This window comes from Pelobates fuscus, chromosome 3 (assembly GCF_036172605.1).
Source record: "Pelobates fuscus isolate aPelFus1 chromosome 3, aPelFus1.pri, whole genome shotgun sequence".
Lineage (NCBI taxonomy): Eukaryota > Metazoa > Chordata > Amphibia > Anura > Pelobatidae > Pelobates > Pelobates fuscus.
Window position 1 is genome coordinate 132,724,703 of NC_086319.1, and position 20,713 is coordinate 132,745,415.

Below are 20,713 nucleotides of genomic sequence, written 5' to 3' on the forward strand. Positions count from 1 at the left end.
CCTCAATCTAGAGTCCTGTCTCTTATTGGGGGAATTCCTATATAACTACAAGGGATTGCTATGCTCTGCATGCTCCCTTGGATAATCACTTCTAAGCTCTTTTAAGAGCTTGTCCAAGCTTCACTCTCTTGGAGGAGAGGTTCACCCACTGGAGCCTGGAGCCTTGTCGTAGGTCCAGGGTGGGTAGGAGACGGCGAGACCCCAACCAAGCTACGGCGGTTTGTGGAGTCTGCGGTGGTTGTGGTGTCTGGCGGATATCGCTTGGAGCCCTCGGGAAGCGATAGGAGCATCCAGTAACGGAGGTACCCAGTTGGGGTGCCAGGCGGTCCGTTACATAGTTAATTTGCATAAATTTTTAATGGTTCAAAGAATGTCAGGCAAAATGGTTGGCCCTCACGCATGTTCACTTCACCAAATCTGGCCTTCTTTGAAAAAAGTTTGGACACCCCTGCTCTATACCATTGCTGCTCACACGGGTGAACCTGACCTCTCTTCAGGCTGTCATCTACTTTTTCATTTGTGAGCACATGAGGGATAGATTTTCTAAGCCTCAGTTGCACCAAATAAATGGTGAGGATGGATTTTCAGTTACAACCCTATTACAAGGCAGCCCAATTTGAAATGTTAGCCCAGAGCTATGTTGGTGTGTCACATAGGTAATACTTGTCAGGTAGTCTACTTGAAGCAGTAACTAAGTAGGGGTGACAGATAACTCCTGTTTACACTATTTGTGGAAGTACATCAGCAAGTTCTCAGCTGGAATCAGCAGACTTATTGCTAATAAAAACAGTAGAACTTAAGTATTAGGTCACATTCGATAAGCAAGTCTGTGATCCTGAACACATACATAACCCTTATATACTATTTATAAATGCCAGAAAAAGAACACGGTAACCAACTAATTGACAGGCAATAAGACAGCGCATGAAATTGTGTGGTGTTCCAAAATAGATTGGTGTTTTCTTAATAAAAACAACAAAAAAGGGAAAAAGCAGGAGAGTTTACAATCTAAACTTCAAATAATTACTGCCTCGTTCAGACTCGAACTCCTATTCATTGTGCTAGCAGTTTTGCTATCAAATGTAAATATTGGGAGTAAAACTTATTTACAAAAGTCAATTCCTGGAGTATAGCACACTGACTTTTGTAAATAAGTTTTACTCCCAATATTTACATTTGATAGCAAAACTGCTAGCACAATGAATAGATGAAATCTTAAGCTCTTTCAAAAGAGTATAAAAAGTGACTACAGGAATCCTGTATTAACTGCATTCTATTGTTTATCCACAAAACGTACATAAAATAAATCAGTAAAGAATAGATCATTAAAGCAAAACATATTACCTTGTTTCTGATTTAGGTCTACTGGAAGATGTGGTGAATGGGATCCTTGATTGAAGGATTCATTGTTGTATGGGATGAGTGGTGTGAGCGGGTGGACTCCATGGGATGGCTGAACCATAGGAACTTTGCTGGACTGAAACACAAAATGCATGAAATCAAAAACCTATTTTTTGAACTAAACAAAAAATAAATATCACAGAATGTGAAAAATATGCACACTTATTACTTTACTAAAATGTTGGTGTGTCACATAGGTAATACTTGTCAGGTAGTCTACTTGAAGCAGTAACTAAGTAGGGGTGACAGATTACTCCTGTTTACACTATTTGTGGAAGTACATCAGCAAGTTCTCAGCTGGAATCAGCAGACTTATTGCTAATAAAAACAGTAGAACTTAAGTATTAGGTCACATTCGATAAGCAAGTCTGTGATCCTGAACACATACATAACCCTTATATACTATTTATAAATGCCAGAAAAAGAACACGGTAACCAACTAATTGACAGGCAATAAGACAGCGCATGAAATTGTGTGGTGTTCCAAAATAGATTGGTGTTTTCTTAATAAAAACAACAAAAAAGGGAAAAAGCAGGAGAGTTTACAATCTAAACTTCAAATAATTACTGCCTCGTTCAGACTCGAACTCCAACAGGGGCCATTACAATAATAATTAAGTCCAAGCCCAACTCTTCCATAATTGTTTTGCTGTTATCATGTTTTTAAACATAATGTAGAGCCAGATAATGCCAGTAAATGTTGAGAGGTAAAAACAAGCACACATCTTTTTTAGTAGACTCTCGTCTCTCTTCTCTATGGGTGCTCTCTAATCCCTGGCTAAACTGAAAACAAAGTTTAGCACACCTTATATAGTTTACACTCCCTTTATTGGGATATCCCACTCAGGTGGTAATGTTTCAACTCTATGCAGGGGTCTTTATTACTGCCAACTGAGCTCTGAGAGAGGCATATAGCTTCTCTTGTTATGGGTTTAAACATAGAACACGATAAAACCAGTATAAGTTACGGATCCTGCAGTAATTGAAAAGGCGGACATGATATTGAAAAGCAACAAATTAAAGCTCAGTAAATTTTTGGCTAACACAACCCTCTCACCCATTTCACCACGGACGTACCTAGAGCATTTGGCAACTGGGGCGGGTACTGTGTTTGGCACCTCTCTCCCCCTTTAAATTGTAAAGAAACACCCACACATTTTTAAAAAAGGTTTTCAAAAATATTTATTGCATACATTTTTAAACTGTCTATCAAACTTGAAAAAACTAGAACTATGAAAAAAAATGTTGCACCCCTTCACATAATAACCCTGCACCCCCACAGCACATAAAAACCCTTGCACCCCCCCACACATAAAAACCCTGCACCCTCTTCACATAAAAACCTTGTGTGAAGAAACTACCCTGTTTTGTTCTGTATTTTTAATTTTCCCTGTTCGATAGTTGAAACTACCGACCACCGACCACCCCCCTGGCTCATTAACTTCAAAGGAAACTGTGAGTTAAGTGCTCTCTCTGTGTGGCATAACCAAATGGCATAACCTGAATGCCACATGCTGGAGAAAACGGCGCCCATCTTGTCGCACAAACAGATGCAGCGGGACTTGGTCGTCAAGTGCATGGAACTAAAATCGGACACTCGACATTCCGAACGCAGGTCAAACTTCGCGAACGCCTGCTTCTGTTCACCGACCTGCCAGGAGAGCGCTGTTCGGTAGATTTGTTACCATGAACAAGGGGAACAAACGCTACCCATGAGCCAGGGGAACAGTTTGTGGGAAAATATGTGTTTTTTGTGTTTGGAGATAATGGAGTTTAGTATAATATTTGACTCAATTATCTCCCAAGTAAAGGAGAAGGATTATTGTATTCTATGTGGGAGTGTCCTGGACCTGAGAGCCAATGTAACTACAGTGTCCCTGTGCCCTCTCAGGTCCAGTGGGCATTGCCCCTGGAATATGTTATTGTAAACCCCACTCCTGAGGACTTGCATAAAAAGCCAGCCAGTTGGCCTGAATAAATTCATTCCTGTTGTACCCTTCATGTAGTTCAGGTTGATGTTTGAGTATATGACTGACTGCTGGGGAAGACTTCTTGTATGTTGCTTTCTAACTGGAGGGTATTCGTCATGATACCCGAACTGCAAGCTATAATCACTCAACTCTTAGCAGTTTGTGAAGAACCGAATATGAATGGGTATCTGATATACCAGCATTCATAACACCCTGTGCCCACCTTTCACATAAAAACCCTGCACCTCCCTTCACATACAAACTCTGCACCCCCTCTTCACATACAAACTGCACATCCTACACATAAAAACCCTACTCCCCCCTACACCTAAAAACTCTGCACACCCTTCACATACAAACCCTGCACCCCCTTCACATAAAACCCCTGCACCTCCCTTCACATAAAACCCCTGCACCTCCCTTCACATAAAACCGCTGCACCTCCCTTCACATAAAAACCCTGCACCTCCCTTCACATAAAAACCCTGCAACCCCCTACACATACAAACCCTTCACCCCCTTCACATACAAACCATGCACACCCTTCACATACAAACCCTGCACCTCCACATAAAATCCCTGCACCTTCCTTCACATAAAAACCCTGCAACCCCTTACACATACAAACCCTTCACCCCTTCACATAAAAGCCCTGCACACCCTTCACATAAAACCCCTGCACCTCCCTTCACACAAAACCCCTGCCCCTCCCTTCACATAAAAACCCTGCTCCCCCAACACCTAAAAACCCTGCATGCCCCTACACAAAAAAACCTGCACCCAACCTACACATAACAACCCTGCACCCAACCTACACATAAAAACCCTGCTCCCAACCTACACATAACAAACCTGCACACAACCTACACATTAAAACCCTGCACCCAACCTACACGTAAAAACCCTGCACCCAACCTACACGTAAAAACCCTGCACCCCCCCTTCACATGTCAGCAGGTCATTTCATCCATTGAGAACCAAAAGCTCCTCCATTGATCTTCTACAGTGGCCATGCGGGGTCGCAGGGGTCGCGGCTGCGACCGGGCCCAGCCCACTAGGGGCCCGGCCGCCCAGCGACCCGGTATGTATGCCAGTGTGGCCAGCCTCTTCTCCTGGGGGTCCAGGAGTTGTCCACCTCAGGGCCCCCGAGGTTGGCCTTGGTGTCACCGGGCATACTGGCTGGCTGGCGGGCGCTACGTACTGATGCCGGAGCCGGAATATGATGTCATTCCGGCTCCGGGACCAGTACGGGGCACGTGAAGGAGCTGGGCAGAGAGCACTCAAAGGAGAGTGCTCCCTCGCGCGCCCGCCAGCCAGCCAGCCCGGTGACCGGCCGCCCAGCAGCACCACTGGACCCCAGGGAATCCCTTCAGCTCTCCCAAAGGTAAGGTGGCTGGGGGATTACATTTTAAAGAAACAGGTGTGTGTGTGTGTTAGTGTTAGAGTGTGTGTGTGTGTTAGTTTTTATGTCAGTGTCAGTGTGTCTGTTATTGAGTGTGTGTCTGCTAGTGAGTGTCAGTGTGTGTTAGTTTGTGTGTCAGTGAGTGTGTGTGTGTCAGTGAGTGTGTTACTGTGTGTGTCTGTTACTGAGTGTGTTAGTTTGTGTGTGTCTGTTAGTGAGTCTGTTTGATGTCTGTTAGTGTGTCTGTCTGTCAGTGAGTGTGTATGTATGTATGTCGCTGAGTGTGTCTCTGTCAGTAAATGTCTGTGTTTGTTAGCTAGTGTGTATGCGTCTGTTCGTGAGAGTGTGTGTGTGTTTAAAACCCATTCAGCACTTACCTTTCTTTCTTGGCACTGGGGATCCCTCCGGTCCGATCCGCCTCTCAGTTCCGAATGCGCATGCGCGGCACGAGCCGCGCACGCATTCAAACCGCCCATAGGAAAGCGTTACTCAATGCTTTCCTATGGACGTCTAGCGTCTTCTCACTGTGATTTTCACAGTGAGAATCGCGGAAGCGCCTCTAGCAGCTGTCAGTGAGACAGCCACTAGAGGCTGGATTAACCCTCAGTGAAACTGCTATGTTTTCAGCTGCAGGGTTAAAACTAGAGGGACCTGGCACCCAGACCACTTCATTGAGCTGATGTGATCTGGGTGTCTGTAGTGTGTGTGTGTATCTGCATGCACTGGCGTACATACCGCGGTCGCAGGGGTCGCATCCCTGCGACCCCTGCGAACAGGTGCCCGCCGCCATGTGTTCCGGCCCGCACAGAGTAAGCGTGGAGGGTGGCAGGGGGGGCCCACGGATCAATTTTCGCACCGGGGCCCCGTGGGTTGTGTGTACGCCACTGATCTTCTATTTCACTCTCCTGAGGTAAACCATGCAGGGCCAGCTCATTTGTGGAGAAGGTCAGCTGATCGCTCTTGGCTAATGAGCTAAGCTCTTTACTGCCAGTCTAAGCATTATGCAGAGAGCTTGTAGCTCTCACGGTGAAGGTGACCAGCACCCAGCAGACCCCAGATAAGTATGGGGGTAGTGTTTTTTAAATAATATACAATATTAGGATGAAATACGTTATTTTTCCTACTTTAAAAAAATAAATAAAAAATAAGTATATGAAGCTGTAAACTAACATCATAAATACTCTATTATAAATACTCTATAAATAGTCAGAACATTTTCCTGGGGGGCTGTTCAAGAGAGGATTATTGGTAAAGTGTGAAACAGATTATCCAAACGACTAAACTTTAGGTATTCAAGTCTCTACCTGTTAAGGAAAAGTAGGTATCATTTCAAGCAGGAGGGACAATCTCAATCAAAGGCTCTTTTACATACACACATCACAGTTCTGCTTTGGGCTATACATCTACAAAACTATATGCTTACTAGTAGGGTCTAGGCACATGAGTAGCAATTTAATAATCACCTATTAAAGAACACATAACCAATAAAGAACACATAACCAAAGGTGCACAAATCACTAATAGTTCTACTCTGTGCTCTTTATGGTTGTGGAACTTTATGGTTGTGGAACATATAAGAAAATAATGTTCTCTTTTGCGTTCGCATACACAGACACAAAGGGTTATTCACTAAAGTGAGAATTCAAAGCAAATTTAAAATTCAAGGTAAGAATAGCTGAATTAGAAACATTTTCTAAGTTAACTATGCTTACAACATGGCTACTTTGATCTTAAATTTGAAATACACTTTGAATTCACTGTGAATTATGACTCTAGCAGTCTTTCTATAGACCACCTGAGTGAATAGCTCTAACAGTCTTTCTAAAGGCCACCCAAGAACCTTTGTCTCTTTTGGAGATCACATTGTGTATCCATTGGAGAATGGAGGACCACAGTTTGAGAACCACTGCTTTACGTTATTGCTTGCATGCAATGTTGGAAAACTGGCTGAGAAGTCCCAAAAAATGGTATCAATACTTTCTGCAAAAGCTAAATATATTCTGCATTTTAGTTAAAAAAAAATTAAAACCATAACAATCGTGTCTGTACAGTCACTGGATTTCAATGACCACAAAATATAACAAAACAGTGTTTAGTATATACACCCCCAATAAAAACATGCATGCATTTAAACATTTTTTCATTGGGGGTATATTTAAAACAGCTTGCAAAAGCTGTAGATCTCTTGACTGAAGCCTTTATAAGCCCTCCCCTAATAAAAGCTGTCCCCCCTCCCCCCTCCCCCCAAGTCCCCACACGTCCTCCGCAATTGGGGACTATTCAACTAAATGGGGCACATAGCGTTCTCTTTGGCCCCCACCCATGAGCGGCGGGTGGGGGCCCTAAAAGACAATGGGGGAAGGACCTATTGTCCCCCCCCCATAAACGGCATGTGGGGCGCTAAAAGATAATGGGGGGGTGACCAATTGGGCTAAATAAAAAAACACAAGCCCACCTCGACCCATAAAGGTCCCAGCTGCAATCCCTACTGTCTCCCGAGGCGATCAATGCCCTTTTTCCAGCCTAAGGTCCAGCCCAGACGGAGACGGAAAAACGGGGCCTACCCCACGTTGTCCCTCACGGACCTGGAGGCACTCCTCACGCGACAGGTGAGCAGTGACATATACCGGGCATCACCCGACATCCCGTCCCACATGCCAGCTATGGGCCGCCGCTCGCAAAAATCGACAGCTACGGAACGCAGGGACATCGGGACAATGCTCCAACGGCCCGTGCTGCCTCATCCTGCTCCGGCAGAAGCCCCAAAGCCCATCACCTCTACGCGGCCTAATATCCCGGCACCTCAGGACGAGCAGAGTGGGGCAGAACAGTCGGCAACCGCTCATCTGATGAAACCCGACGCCCCACCAACTCCACACCGACGACCAGACATGACCTGAAGGTCCTGTTGACGGACTTTCATAAAATCCTAGCGACCGAACTCGCTCCTATCAAAAACAATTTGAAAGCCATCACAGACCGGGTACAGGCCTCGGAGAGAGACATTGCAGATGTCCAAACTCAGATGACTGAGCTCCAAACCACGGTACAACAGATCTGGTCCCATCAAAGAGCCATCACGGCACAAGTTACAGCTATGGAAGACCGACACCGCCGCACCAATATCAAAATAAGGGGCATCCCAATGGCAATCAAAGCGGAAGAGCTACCCCACTATGTCAGACGCTTACTGACCACCATCATGTCCCATGCAGTAGCCAAAAAACTGACCATAGAAGGAATATACCGCCTGCCAGGGCAGGCGGGGACACCGACCACAGTCGCAAGAGACGTCATCCTCCGGTGCTCCACGACCCACGATAAAATTCTAATAATGTCAGCACTCAAGGGTAAAACCCCTGTACACTTTGAAGAAGCTTCCCTGATGTTTTACCAGGATCTCACGAAGGCAACCCTCCTGTGGCGTAAAACATTCCATCCGATAACCAGCCAGCTTAGAACAGCCAACATAGGCTACAAAGGGGGAATGAACGGCTCCCTGACAGTAACACAAAACGGCCCCGTGCACACACTCACCTCAACTGAGCACGCAACACTATTCCTGACGGCCCTGGGCCTGGAGCACTCGCTGGACGACACTCAACCGAGAACCTCCACCGCCACAACCAGCTGGGACCCGGCACACGCCGCCCTTCGTCCCGAGGTCTGCTACAGTGAGAGCAGCGGGACCGGGACCAAGCCCTAGAGATGACCCGACATGAGGCACCGACCACTCAGCCGGGGACCCACGCGCCCTGCCTTCCGTCCCTAAGCACACCAAAGGACTGTCTCTCCGGGACTTTACATATGGCTCTCTATAGATAACGTATAATCTTATGTTTTCCCTATCTTTCCCTCCACTACTATATCTTACCTATACGATTTTGTGTTTAACCCACACGAACAAAGAGGAAAAACTAACATACAGGCGCAACACCCAGGGCTAAAAATCCAGCTATAACACAAACCCCCCACAACTGGGCACAATATCCTCCTACCGCACATAGCCTTGGGGATAACCCCAAACTATATCACAAACTACCTCCCCGCTACTCCCTCGGTTAGGAGTCACCAAACATAACACATAATGGGGGACAAGACACCCTACGATCACTCGTCCTTAGCTCATCCCTGGGCAGGACACACACCTTCAAATCCACTCACTGTGTTTTCAATGAAACACATAACACACTAACATGCAAGCACAAACGCTGAGCGCTGCAACCTCAGCGCAACGAAACCTCACCCACTGGTTAGCGCAGACACACTGCACTCGAACACCTAGATTCTTAGGGCAACACACAAGCCGCCAGGTCCAAGCAAACATGTCAATGAAAAACAGAAAAATGGTGCAAGAAACTCATTTGAACATGCTTACACAATAACTGCGTATTACCTACTCTTTTTCGAACATTGTAACGTTTATGATGTGCACTGAAAAATAAAGAATTAAAATAAAAAATAATAATAAAAAATACCCTCCCTCCCCAGTTGACTAGAGATCCCCAAGCCCCTAGTCACCCTCCCCCCCAAAAATAAACTAAAGCCCTACCTACCCCCCTCACCCTAAAAATAGTGAGAGGGGGACAATAAAACTAAATACACTGTGTGCAGAATTATTAGGCAAATGAGTATTTTGACCACATCATCCTCTGTATGCATGTTGTCTTACTCCAAGCTGTATAGGCTGGAAAGCCTACTACCAATTAAGCATATTAGGTGATGTGCATCTCTGTAATGAGAAGGGGTGTGGTCTAATGACATCAACACCCTATATCAGGTGTGCATAATTATTAGGCAACTTCCTTTCCTTTGGCAAAATGGGTCAAAAGAAGGACTTGACAGGCTCAGAAAAGTCAAAAATAGTGAGATATCTTGCAGGGGGATGCAGCACTCTTAAAATTGCAAAGCTTCTGAAGCGTGATCATCGAACAATCAAGCGTTTCATTCAAAATAGTCAACAGGGTCGCAAGAAGCGTGTGGAGAAACCAAGGCGCAAAATAACTGCCCATGAACTGAGAAAAGTCAAGCGTGGAACTGCCAAGATGACGCTTGCCACCAGTTTGGCCATATATGTAACCCTCTCTTGATTGGTCTCCCCAAAAGCCGTATTGCCCCGCTACAGTCTGTAATGAATGCTGCAGCTAGACTGATTTTCCTCTCTAGTTGGTCCTCTCACACCTCGCCCCTCTGCCAGTCCTTACATTGGCTCCCTGTATCCTATAGGAGTCAATTCAAAGTGCTAACCCATACATTTAAAGCACTGAACAATTCCAGCCCCTCTTATATCTCTTCACAGATCCATAGGTATGCCCCTCCTCGTACCCTCCGCTCTGCCCGTGACCACCTCCTGACCGCTGCTCGCACCCGTATGGCCAACTCGCGCTTGCAGGACCTCTCGCGGGCAGCTCCTCTCCTATGGAATAGCTTGCCTACTGCCATCAGACTCTCCCCTTGTCTTCAATCATTTAAGAAGGGCCCTAAAACCCATCTCTTCAGGAAAGCGTATGGCCTCCCAGAGTAATCTCTCCCTTACATACCTGCCTCTTGCTCTCTCCTATGGGACAGTGCTTTGCCCTCTCCTCCAGCTCTGCTCCACTCCTACTTGATATTTCATGTCCTAATGTTTCTAATACCCCACCTCCTATAGTCTGTAAGCTCGTTTGAGCAGGGTCCTCTTCAACCTATTGTTCCTGAAAGTTTTCTTGTAATTGTCCTATTTATTGTTACATCCCCCCCTCTCAAAATATTGTAAAGCGCTACGGAATCTGTTGGCGCTATATAAATGGAATAATAATAATAATTGATCAAGGGAGAAACCTGATTGCCATTACAGAGTCATGAAGGATTTATTTTTCACTTTTTGTGGTATAATTAGAAAGTAATTTGAGGTTTTTCCCCTTTCGGTAGGCAACTTTAATGAATAACCATGTAACCCTGTTTTTCACTCCAAATGCTAGATGGCACAGGTAACATTCTATGTAAAATTAGGCTTTGTATATATCATTTTAAAAACATTTTAAAATCTGAAATGTAGTTCACATAAAAATGAGGCATTTTATTAAACATTTTCTGGGGCAAGCAATGGTCTAAACTGTGGGTGTTCTGGTTAGGCACAGAACAGAGACATGTCACATTCTGAACTCATCTGTGTACTGTCTAACAGTATTTAGCGCTGTGTGTAACGGATGTTAACTGTTACTACCTGAGACTCAAAGATGAACATCATTTACAAGATATGACATCCTCCCCCTTAGTTTTGATATGATTGTGTTACTGTCACTGTGTCTAAGTGCTCTTTTGTATATGTTGAAAAAGCCTAGTATCTAGCTGTGGTTTTAAGCAACTACCTACGCTATAACCTGCGTAATATAACTTTCATTGCTTCCATCGCACAGTTTGGATGCCACTTATATTTATACATATTTCACACTCAACAATAAACACACACACACACACAATCTAAGACAACACGTATCACCAAAAACAAGGCTCTTTTTCAAAAATATTGTAATAAAATTTCATTCCATTCATTTTCATTGCTTTAAAAGTGAATGGAGGGAACATGCACACATCATTGGTATCCCTGTCTATGCAACAGTTCATAAGCTGGTCAAAAGTATGTGGCAATTTTGAGGTCAGGCATTTTTGTGGCTCACAATCTGCTTTCCAATTAATCTCAAATGGGATTGAGGTCAGGGCATTGTGCAGGCTGCTCCACACAAAACTCGAACCATGTGTTTATGGATCTTGCTTTGTGCAGAGGGGACAGTTGTAATGGGCCTTCCCCAATATGTTGCCACAAAGTTAGAAGCACCTAGTTGTCAAACGTTTTTGTATCCTGTAGGATTAAGATACGCATCACTTGAATGCAGGGCCGGCGTTTCCTAAAAGGCGAACTATGCAGCCGCCTAGGGCGCCATAAAGGAGGGGGCGCCCTGCGCCCCCATCGCCGGCCCTTTAAATGCTGAAGCCGCCTGAGCGCTCCAGCTGCCGCACTGCCTCACCTCCCCTTCCCTGTAGCGTGGCCGAGCTCCTCTCCGGTCCGCGACCCGGCCGGACTAAAAGGAAGTGTGCACTTCCTGTCAGTCCGGCCGGGTACAGGAAACAGAAACTCCTGTACCGCGGACCGAAGAGGAGCTCGGCCACACTACAGGGAAGGGGAGGTGAGGAAAACAGGGGCGGGGGGAGAAGAAGAAGAGATTACAGGAAGGGAGGGGGGAAGAAGAGATTACAGGGAGGGAGGGGGGAGAAGAGATTACAGGGAGGGAGGGGGGAAGAAGAGATTACGGGGGAGGGGGGGAAGAAGAGATTACAGTGAGGGAGGGGGGAGGAGAGATTACAGGGAGGGGGGAGAAGATATTACAGGGGGAGAAGAAGAGATTACAGGGGGGGAGGGGGGGAGAAGAAGAAGAGATTACGGGGGGAAGAAGAAGAAGAGATTACAGGGAGGGGGGAGAGGAGAAGATTATGGGGGGAGAAGAAGAGATTACAGGGAGGGAGGGAGAAGAAGAGAAGATAACAGGGGGGGGAAGAAGAGAAGATTACAGGGTGGAGAAGAGGAGAACACGGGGGGAGAAGAAGAGGAGAACGGGGGGGATGAGAACACAGGGGGGGGGGGTTGGAGAGAACGTGGAGGAGGGAGAGACCACTAAAGGAGGGAGTGGGTGGTGGAGAGACCACTAAGGGAGGGAGGTGAGGAGAGACCGCTAAGGGAGGGTGGGGGGAGAGCAGAGAACACTAAGGGAGGGAGGGGGGTGTGGAGGATAGACCACTAGGGGCGGGTGGGGGGAGAGTAGAGACCACTAATGGAAAGGGGGCGTGAGAAGAGACCACTTAGGGTGTGGGGGAGACCACTAATGGAAAGGTGTGGGAGAGGAGAGACCACTAATGGAAAGGGGGGGCAGAGGAGAGGAGAGACCACTAAGGGGGAGATGAGAGACCAATAATGGAAAGTCGGGGAGAAAAGGAGATCACTAAGGGAGGTGGGGGGAGGAGAGTACAGACCACTAAGGGACAGGGGAGGAGAGGAGAGACCACTAAGGGGCAGGGGAAATCTCTAAGGGAAGGAAAGGAGAGCTCTATAGGACAGGGTGCAGGACAGGGAGCTCTTTCACACTATGCACACACACACACACACAATGCATCCCTATACATACTCAGAAACACACAATGCATCCCTACACAGACAGAAACACAACATGCTTCCCATACACACAGAGAAACACACAATGCATCCATTACACACACACACACACACACACACACAATGCAACCCTTACACATAAAGACAATGCATCCTTTGCACACGTACACAGAAACACAATATGCATCCCTTACACACACATGCAAACACACATTGCTTCTCTTACACACACATAGAAACACAATGCATCTTACACACACTCAACGCACCCCTTACATACACACACACTGCATCCCTTACATACACAGAAACTCACTTTGCATCCCTTATGCATACAAACACAGATTCACACAATGCATCCCTTACACACAACGAGAAACACACAATACATCCCTTATACACAAACACACACTGCTTTCTATCCCTTACACAAACACACACTGCTTCCACTACACACAAACACACTTATCACCTACACAAACTGGTATCCCATTACACTACATTCCATAAGAACACACATTAGATCCTCTACCATAACACATCCCCTACACACTCCACTTCTTGTGAGCGAACATATAGGCGGACTTATGGGCATACTCACCGTTAGGCCATGGGGCCCAGACCTTGAGCTGTGTAAGGGGCCCCAAAAAATGGAGCTGCTTCCCGTTCTCCCAGAACATTGAATTTTGTGACCACAGTTACAAACAGCCTCCAGAGATCCTGTTCTACAGAAGACCAGTGGAGCCAGACTGCAGCCAGAGCCCATCACCATCCTCATCTGGTTGTAAGTAGGCAATCTAGTATATTATTAGTGACACTAATCTCTAATTTACCTCACATTAAAGGGACACTTTAGTCCCCAGAACCACTGCAGCTTAATGAAGTGGTTCTGGTGTCTATAGTTTGCCCCTGCAGGCTTTTTAAACACACACTGTGTGCAGAACTGGCGTTAGTTCATATGGCAGATCATATGGGTAGGGCATTGTGATGTTACTGGGGGTGGGGGGGGGGCAAATCTTTCTTTTGCCTAGGGCGGCAAAAATCCTTGCACCGGCCCTGCTTGAATGAAGCCTTGCCCAAACCCTTAAAAATAGACTATTCTGGGGGAGGGGCCTGACCAGCTAGCAGGGAAGACGTGTATTGAATGAGCCCTTAGGCCTGAATTGACATTTAAGTGACTTTTATCAGCCTGGTAACGGTTTTAACAAAAAAAAAAAAAAAAAAACTTACACACAACGGCACTCCCGCCCACCCCCTTTTGGACCTGTGGGGGTTATCCTGGTCTTGGGAGTTTATCCACTATACCATCGCTGTTGTGTACAGTGCCGCAGCCTGGCTCCCAAAATAGCATCTGAAATCTCAGCCGAGACCGATATTGCAGCATCTCTGGCAAAGCTCAATCTAATATTTGCTAGGTTCCTGGCTACCATAGAGGCAAGGTAGCAGTTTTGTCTAAGCACTCCTACAGTTCTAATGCAACTTACCTGCCTACACCAGACTGAACTGAGTGAGAGGCCTTCACACAACCCACCCAATCAGCAAGATCCCCTGCTTGGCTGAGGCCAAGGGAGCCCATGAAAATTAATATTTCAGTATATGAAGAGCCGTAAACAGAGCACTGGGCAGAGTGAAATCGGAACAGGGATCGAGTTGCTGGGACTCTGACTCAAACAGCCCGTGAAGACGGCGATTGCTGCCTCTGGAAGATTGGATGGCATCCGTGTGCAAGTTTGCAGTCATTGTTCCTGGGACACAAGCAATTGCTCTCACAGGACTTGACACAGAGAGCATCAGTGGCAGTCCGTAAATTAGTAATCGGTTGATCAGGCAATAAGTACCTAGCTGCCCCCTGGTGCGCTGTGACATATGCCCCATCTTAGTCAGTCAATTTTATTAGCGGTGGACTCCTGAATTATATCTAGCCTTTCAGTTAATCAGTTGATATCTTTTATTTTATTTTTTCCCTTCATGTCTAGATAGTCTCCACTACTAAAGAGTGTAGTATTTACTCTACATGTCTGTTTAGCCTGTCAACAGTATACCAAGTAATACCTATGCCTAGATGAACGCCATGTTACATAAAGCATAACATTTTTCACCATTTTAGACATGATTTCCTAGCTTAGAGTTAGCCTGTATCCTATTTTCAAGAAATGTGCTGTTTCTGCAAATGTCCAACCAATGTTTACCTGTATTTCATGACATGGTAAGCATCCATAAGCACAACTAAAAAAGAGAATAAAAAAATGAAAAAAAACAAACAAACAGACTGTTCTCCCTCCTGCACCAACTTTCCAGTATGCACTATGAATTCCGGTAGGTAACATTTTCCAGGTTTACCCCCACACCCAGATTCTTCTGTTAGACTGCCAAATAAAGAAGTGTGGTTAATTACATTAAAGAACATGTTACCAGTACTCCAGAGACTTGTGTAGAGCCGCTCGACCATGGACACCCACCATGGAAGCAAGCAGAGCACTGAGATAGCAGATGATAGGCAATTTTATGTGCTATGTGGCAAATGTGGTATCCTATGCAGTTCCATGGTTTAAGTACCTGGCCCCTCTAATACAGTCCACTGTACTGTCAATGTTTGTCTGTGCTGATTTTTATGGCAAACCAGCATCATGTGTTGGTGAGAGTGAAAAAAAAACGTGAACTCAGTTTGTAGTCATGTCCACAAACTGTGGCCATATAATGTGTGTGTTTTTTTTAATTTTGTTCATTCATTATCAAAGAACTAAGAAACCCACACTATCATATACTTACACAGTTGGTTCCATCCATTGGACAAACAGGTTGATGCCACATATGGAGCAATAGAAGAAGGTTGCCTGGTCTGATGAATCACGTTTTCTTTTAGATCAGGTCAGATGTATAGCTGAATGCATTGAATGTGCATTGTTTGCTTTGGAAAGAGAAAGAGATGGCAGCATGATGCACTACGGGAAGAAGGCAGGCCAACACAGGCATTGTTTTGTTCTGGGCAATGTTCTGATGGAAAACCTTGGGGCCTGGCATTCATGTGGATGTTACTTTGACATGTTCCACCTACCTAGAGATTGTTGCAGACCATGTACACTCCTTCATGGAAGTTGTGTTCACTGATGGCAGTGGCCCTTCAGAAGGATAATATACCCTGCACACTGCATAAATTGTTCAGGAATGGTTTGAGAAACATGAAAAAGAGTTCCAAATTCCCCAGATCTCAATCTGGTTGAACATCTGTCGGATGTGTTGGAACAATAAATCCAATCCATGGAAGCCCCACCTTGTAATCTGAACTTGCAATTTTGCTGCTGTCTTGGTGGTACTAGTGCAGTTCATGCCTTGACGCATCAGAGTTTTTTTGGCAGCACGAGGGAGGCCTACACGATATGGTAGTTTGATGAATAGTAGACTATTGTAGAGAATCGTTTTGGTCAGAACTGTAATTCATCCGAATTTGGGGTGATTGGATGGTTGGCTAAAAAGTACTAAAATCACAAACCAACCAAAATGTGCAGTGGTTGAGTGTGTTAATTTTAATTCATTATTCTGGATTCCGCCTGTGGTACTAAAAGAATGATTGATGAGAAAAAAAGATGATTGATGTACAGTTACTTAATGTTGACTTTATTCACAGATCAAGTGATAAGTCAGCAATTAAAAAAAACAAAAAAAAACAGATACTAATTTAAATATAAACATATCTGACTTAAATATAAATATATTATTTTTAAAGTACAGATAGACTTGGTGCTCATTTTCCTTCTCACATTTACAGGGACATTATGTCTTAACATTGTGTGAACAAAATGAAGAATTGTTTTATTCTTCAATGAGACTCTCTATCCTGCATGTAAATAACATTAGAGAAGCAGTGGGAGGTCTGCTATTTGCTGGGACCCTGACATCCATGGACAGCCAATCAAGAAAGCTGAGAGCTTTGTGAACTAGTGATAGTAAATTTCCTTATGTGGTTACCCAATATGTTCTATGTACTAGGTGAATTGAGGGCTCATTAACCAACAGTGCGGTCTCCCCCCCCCCCCCCCTTTTAATAATATCTATTACTATCACCTTACTAAAAAACTGGACGATCTTCCCTAAACAAAGGATAGACAACCTTCAACATTTCAGATGTTGTGGACATTGCCAGATTTAAGGTAAAACAGAGTTAAAGAGATGGGGCTATTGGTTTAAACCACTACGTGCCTTTAACAGTGAGAGACCACACAGCATGTAACTGCTAACCCAGAAAAAGGAGACTTACATTTATGAATCGAAAGTAACACCCAAGCCCAATGTCAAATATTTTTTATTAAACTTATACAGCTATGCATTTTGCATGGGTATCGATTTTTTAAAACAAAAATATTGACATACATACACAAACAAAAAATCTTAACCTGATATTTAACAACGTTTCTGCCCCTTCAGTCTGTTTCACTAAACCAGACATGCTTAAAGTGATTGCTGACGCAATGCAGATTGTGTGTAGGGAAGACTGCAACAAAGATAAATCATTTTTCATTCTCTAATGTCCAATTTAAAATTAGAAAAACACAAAAGATTTGAAGACTCACACTAACAAAACACACACAATATATAAAATGAAAATATATTAATAGTTTAAATATTGCTGATAGTTTAAATATTGGGCAATCTCCTACTCAACATATATAGGAGAGAGGCATGAATTAACATGCATTGTTTGGCACAACTGAAATATATCAAAGGGTACATAGTCGAAATGTGAATTAAAAAGTTGAACCTCCGCTGCTACTGGCAGTCTATCTGAGAAAAAAAATCCACCGTACAAAATCCAGTGACCTCATTCTTTTCATGGGGAAAAACACGCACTTTTTATATCGTCCCTTCAGTAAGATGTCAGTTGAAGGGCGTATTTACAATTCTTTGCAATAAATAAATTCTTAAAATCTTACAAATCAAAAGAAAAAAAGGCCCAGGTCAGGTTTAACATTACCTATTGCACACCATATTTCTGATGTTACTCTGCTTGTCCCCTGGGGTGTTTACATATGATCGCCAAAGGTCTGTTCACCAAAGCTTAACTTGTCAACTGAGTTTAGTAGGAACACTCTAAACACCATAACCACTACAGTGGGCTGTAGTGTTTATGGTGCCATAAGTACCTTGCGGCCCCCTCTAATGTAAGCATTTTGCTAACAGTTTGACTTCTCACCGTCCCTGCCTTTTTACATCAGCTGCTTGTTTTCAGTCAATGAAAAAAGCCCTGCACCACTGAACTTCGCTCAGACAGAGTGCATCCAGGCTGCAGTGAGGCTCACCTGAAAAGGGGGCTGGCCCTTCTGGAAAAGGGACGGGCTCACCCACTGACAGTCTGCTAGACTGGCTCATCAGCATTTAGGACCATGCAGGAAGTGCTGCTGAAACTCTGCCTGCATGTTCCTAGTACCTGCTTGATGGCGAGAGCACATCAAATAATGCGCTTGCACTGTGTTGCACAGGGACAGTTAACCTGATGTCTCCAGATGCAGGATACCAAGGAACTAAAGTTGGACGGCGGGACAGGACTTCAAAATCGGGTCCAGTGCTTGGAGGCCTGTGAGTATAAGTCTAAAGAAACATCCAGAAGCAATCACACATCACAGCCAACCTAATTTTGGCAGGACAGTTTTTGGTCGTTTTCCACCGTCCTGGGTTTGTTCCATTGTGTCCCACTATGGATGGATGAGCCTGGTGTGCATTTAGATGGGTATGCCCAGATTCGCGTTGGGTCCTCCCGTTTGTTGATGAAATTGACAATCAATAGTCCATCCCACTTTACCCCTTCACCGGCATCCCAATTCACAGGATGCTATTGTTGGGGGTGTTAAGACCTGCAGTGGTTAGGGTACTGCGGTCTTCTATTCCTTTCCCAACAGCTGAGCATAAGTGATTATAGCTGCAGCAGGGAGTAGAGGAATAGTGTAGATGAATGCAGCTTCCAAGACGATTCTCCCCAGCAAATAGAATATTCCCCAAACATGAGCCTAGACTTCATGAAGGGTGTAACAGGAATGAACTTTATTGAAAACACACTGGCTTTTATGAGAAATTCTCCTGCAAGGACCTCCCACAGCAAACAAAGGCATTGACCAATCATCATACAGTTTTACAGTAATACACGTCTTCCCTCTGCCTGGGAGATATTGAGATAGGTTAAGGAAAAAATCAATTATCTCCAGGCAGAGGGCACACAATTTCCCCAAAAGTTGGAACACCCCTTTCCCCACAAGGTATCCCCACAAATTACATATCCCCTGATAGCCCCGATCTGGGGACAAACATATCCAAATTTACCCCAGATCGGTTCAGAGGTTCTTAAAAAGTATGGAAGTCATGTTTTACCGAACACACACGAGGCTCCCGCCTAAAACAGTTGCACGAATACAGCGTGTGCGGTCGGTCAATTATGAAAAAGGTAAAAAATGAACAAAGTACCGAATAGATCCTCCTGGCTCATAGGAGCGATTGTTCCCCTTGTCTGTACGAACAAAACTACTGAATGCCGCTCTTCTGGCTGTTCGGTAAGTAAGAGAAGCCGGCGTTCGGTAGTTTCAGCGGTGGTTCGTGAGGTAGAGTGTCCGATTTTAGTTCCAGACACTCGACGACCAAGTCCCGCTGACTCCCCTCGTGCGAACAAGATGGCCGCCGTTTTCTTTTCCATGTGGCATTCGGCTATACGAACAGCGGCCGCCCAGGGAGCACTTAATCGTCGGTTCTTTTGAACTTAATATGCCAGGAGGGTGGTCGGTGTTCAGTAGTTTCAAACTACCGAACTAATATCCAATATCCATGCAGTGAATGGAGGAAACAAACGAATAAAGAAGAAAATGTCAAATAAAAGTCCATTTTCTTCACAGGGGGTACGCAAAATGAATAGTTGGGAGGCACGTCAACAGATTATTGACATCTTTATCTTATAGTTTCGCCACACTTGGCACCTTGGTCGCTTTTTACAGTCCTGCTAATGTACATGTCACAAGAGAGCAGTTTGCACTGGACTTCTATAAAAATGTATAATCTTATTCTTTGAGATAGTATTTTTAACCCCTTAATGACCAAACTTCTGGAATAAAAGGGAATCATGACGTGTCACACATGTCATGTGTCCTTAAGGGGTTAAATATCATCACATTTGCATTTTCCAGTCTTTCTCTATAACAGCTAAATCTTCCATTCTTTTTTTTTAAACTTTTGTAGACTGTCTCCACACTTTTTTGCATTACATAAGGTGGGAGACTTATTATTAATTTACAAAAAGGCAAAATTAGTTTTTTTTTGTTTTTTTTACCATTTTAAACCTTAACCTGTAGCTGAAGTATCACTAAGACATTCAGATATATTAATGTCCAAATGATGTGCGTGACTATTATCTAATGAGCTAGTCAATTAAAATTTATGGCAATATCCAGGCCTGATCCAAGTAAAAAAAAAAATTAAATGGGGATGATTATGTAATGCAACAAAAGATGTAATCACAGTTAAACAATTAGCTTGAATGGACTATGATCAATATCAGTGATAAACACAAAGGATTCCTGAATTTTACTGTCACCCTACAAAGTAATTAGAAGTTCCTAAAATTTTGATTCTAATGATAAAATGTGAGCTACTTTAAGCAACCCATTGCCTCCAAGAATTAAAGCACTCAACAAATTCATAATTTGCTATGTGGCTCCAAGTTTAAGCAACCCATTGCCTTCAAGAATTACAGCACTCGACAAATTCATAATTTAAGCAACCCATTGCCTCCGAGAATAACAGCACTCAACAAATTCATAA

At 44.3% G+C, this 20,713-nt stretch overlaps 1 protein-coding gene across 6 annotated transcripts in view; it reads right to left on the reverse strand.

Moving 5' to 3' along the window:
- TCF7 (transcription factor 7) overlaps window positions 1–20,713 on the reverse strand; it is a 228,513-nt gene that overhangs the window by 107,418 nt on the left and 100,382 nt on the right. For all 6 annotated transcript variants that reach the window (XM_063447484.1, XM_063447481.1, XM_063447478.1 and 3 more), the window contains exon 4: window positions 1,345–1,477. In XM_063447484.1, coding sequence (XP_063303554.1) covers window positions 1,345–1,477 — 133 coding nt within the window. The remainder of the gene's footprint in view (window positions 1–1,344; window positions 1,478–20,713) is intronic.